At 33.9% G+C, this 3,585-nt stretch overlaps 1 protein-coding gene across 1 annotated transcript; it reads right to left on the minus strand.

Annotated features, from left to right (window-relative positions):
• Positions 1-557: 557 nt before the first annotated feature.
• Positions 558-3,173, minus strand: LOC127107842 (uncharacterized). The gene is made up of 6 exons (XM_051045171.1): positions 3,060-3,173; positions 2,521-2,640; positions 2,320-2,398; positions 1,918-2,004; positions 1,642-1,704; positions 558-844 (listed from the first exon to the last, which is right to left on the minus strand). Exons 1-6 carry the CDS (start codon positions 3,113-3,115, stop codon positions 767-769), a joined length of 483 nt encoding a protein of 160 aa, XP_050901128.1. The 5' UTR covers positions 3,116-3,173; the 3' UTR covers positions 558-766.
• Between the last annotated feature and the right edge of the window lie 412 nt (positions 3,174-3,585).

Below are 3,585 nucleotides of genomic sequence, written 5' to 3' on the forward strand. Positions count from 1 at the left end.
CCAAACAGTTATTGATTTAGTATGGGGCCTAAAAAAATGGGGCCAAATAGGGGGCCTAATTGTTAGGGCTTTCTCATTTAGGGGTTCTTTGACCCCTCTACTTATGATGACTTCAATTATTCTCGTAATATAAGGTCAAACACATTCTCCCATGATCCATGATTGAGGAGTAAATAATTGGTTGGCCAAGCTCTTTGAGGTCCAACTAAAATTATTTGAGTTCACAATCTCTCAAACAAGAGACTTGGAAGGACGGTGTGACCAAGGTAAAACATCTCAATTTCACGGTCCTCTCAGCACGAAGTCTAGAAGGAGATCTGATTAAGGCAAGACATTCCGGTTCAATTCCAATAACAAAATATCACTATTGCAAACATCTAGAGAGATATAGAGCTGATTTGTTTAAAAATTCCCCGTTCTATTAACATTAATTTTCTTCAAAAACAAATCAAAATAAAAAGCCAATCGGGCCAATAGTTGAAATACCACAACATTAAGAGAAAAATAACTTAAAAGCTACATCAATTAACTTTAGTATACAACTTAAACAACCAAAATGAAGGAATGAAGAGAACATTTCCATGACTGGACTGAACCAAATTATATTTAAGGGTTGAGACATCAACAAAACAGGTAATTATAATTTGCCATCTATTGGCCTGAAGTTGTAACTTATGATGATATACAATTACAATTTGATAAAATAGGTAGTATAATCTGGTGTGGCTCCTTATTATTTGAAAGATAAAACCTTCCTACTAGAGCCTTACTTCATATCTGATGCCCGAATCCCATAGCGCTTGAAGATTTCTCTAAACCCGTAAACACTGATATCGTAGTTGAACTGCAATTGCACACAAGCAAATGGAAGTATGAGATTATTAAAAATATTCAAAGCCAAAGCCTTTGACATATGTCATAGAAGTTCAAAAATGTTTGATAGGTTTTACAACCACTTTTACTGGTTACAAAACTTTTAGTTGTTTAGCAGCTATTAAGAGCTTCTCAATTTCAACTATGCCACATAATATTTAAGCAACTCAATATACATTTTGCTCCATTGATATAGTAATCTTTAAGCAATCTTGCAATCTACACTTTTATACTTTCTAATTATTAATTAATTTTGTTTCAAAATGAAATATCAATTTTGAGTAAGAAAATTTATTTTCAAATGATAGGAAATGGCTCCTTGTACATGGAATGGAAGAAATCTTAACTTTGAGGAACCCTCCATGGCAAGTAGACAAATTTCATTGGTAAAAACCTAAATGGCTTCATATCAAGAAACTGTTGGATTTATTAATCCAGCATCACCCTTAGGGATTCGATGGGTTTAACATCCCAACCCATGGCGTTTAGTATGGGCTGGGCGCAGCCCCTTGAGGGCTCTATGCTATAAGAAAATAAAGTTGCGTCCTCATTAACAGCAATTGCTTTTAGCCTAGTGGTTAGCGCTTGATCCAAAAGAAACATGTGCTTAAGTTGATCTTAGTGGTTGATTACTAGATTTAATACCTGGGAAGGGTATATTTTCAGTATTTGATATTTTCTTAAGGGGGATTGTTCAAAATACAAATAATCATGGCCGATATTACATGCTTTACAATTTTCCTGAAAAGCAGGAGGAGGGATACTTACAGGCATGACTTTCACATTGTATTTAGTAATATTTGGATCAGCTACCCTACCCTGGTTAGCCACCTGTAAAATGAAACACATGTCTCAAGTAACTACATTTCCATTGAGTCAATGAAAAGATCAACCAATTACTAAAAACCAAATTATTGTCATAGAATTTGTGCTTCTTGGGTTTACTTAAACATGCCATCAGAAGAAATATTATTATAATTTTATCCTATTAGCAATTTAGGCACTGAGGTTAAGAGGCTTAGCAAACAGAAAGGAATACCATACATGTGTTGGACTATGAAATATTTCCATGAATGGGTACTCCTTTTTCTGCCGACTTATACAAAACCCAGGATACTTTGGACACTCAACCTGCAAAGCACAAAAAATTATCATGTCATCATCAATGTGGAATAGAAACGCTGCAGAGTGCGTAGACAATAACAAGCAATAAAGGTACAGAAAAAGGAACACGATAAAAGATAAATTCTACTGTAAGCCTAGTGCCTACTTTCCTATTAGTAAACTCCAACTCATTGCAAAGTAATGAGCACATTTGTGTATGTTTTTGTGACTCTATCAGACTAGACGATTGCAATGTTTCATCGTGAGTAAAAATATACATAGGTATGACTCCCAAGTGCCAACACAAACAAGTAGTAAGAGATCATTAATAAAATAACTTACACGCATAAATTTTACATGTGGATAAAACTCAGAAGCAACTTCTTCTAATACTTTGTCAAGATGTTCTGTGTAATTCCCCCTGCATTATAGAATAATAAGAAGTCATTCCTAAATTAATTCATTTTATTTCTTTTCTTTTTCATTCACACCTAAATAAGCTTCAGAGTAAGAGTATTCAAGAGCTGACTCCAACCGGATCACCTGATAGTAAAAGCAACAACCACGGGAAACCCTTCATGAAGGAGATTGACAAACTCACGCTCGGAGGTGAAATGAACAACCCGTGATGGTCCAAGATCCTTTGCATAACGAGTATAGTACCTAATATTATCAAAACAATTCCAACAAATTGATATTTCCCATTAATAGACAGCATGGGATGAGTGAATTTCCAAGAATAATGCACCAGGGAATTGTGCAAAGTATCTATCATCTAAATTATATCATGCAAATTGCAAAGTATGCTACCATAGTACGGGTTACTGAACTTTGTCGTTAATATTCAATTATTTGAAATGAGATTCCATAGACTTATCGATATGACTAAACAATTCTTCAATCAAATGACAATAATTAGTTTCTAATATTTAATTAACGAAAAAAATGCCTAGAGAAAAATAAGTATTGCAGTACAAAGAATTATTGTAGTTACTACAGAATGATAGAAAATAGAATCAATAGTAAAGATTAATAAAGCTACAATTCAGAGAAAATGACACCAGTAGTTAACATGGACATACTTGCAAGTTCCCCGAAGATGACCAATCATTCGGTCCAAAAATGACGATTCTTCCATTCCACAGAGTACTTCAATAGGTGAACTGTATATCTAGTACCTGCATCATGAACAAATTTTACTTCTAGGAGTTGATTATGATAATCTCATCTACTCTCTCATACATAGATAATAACCAACTAAACAGCAGGTAAAAATCTCACAATTTACTTTGCATCACTAGCTCAAAATCAAATAACCAATTAAGCAGGAAATAGTTATGACGCTGCACTATCAATGTCACTAAAACCTATCTTGGTTCATTTCATCTATGACAAGTGTTTCCTATTCACAAAGTTCGGTTGAAGCATTTTATCAAACAGAAAACAAGCATTACACCATGGGACACAACAACAGCAAAATCATTCAGTTTTATCAACGGAAACATCTTAATAAAAAAATTAAATATAGGGCTTATTTGACAGCTCTACTCCACTCACCTCCAACAGCTAGAGTTGTATATAAAAATTAAATATAGGACTTAAAGATGA

This window comes from Lathyrus oleraceus, chromosome 7 (genome assembly GCF_024323335.1).
Source record: "Lathyrus oleraceus cultivar Zhongwan6 chromosome 7, CAAS_Psat_ZW6_1.0, whole genome shotgun sequence".
NCBI classification, from domain to species: Eukaryota; Viridiplantae; Streptophyta; class Magnoliopsida; order Fabales; family Fabaceae; genus Lathyrus; species Lathyrus oleraceus.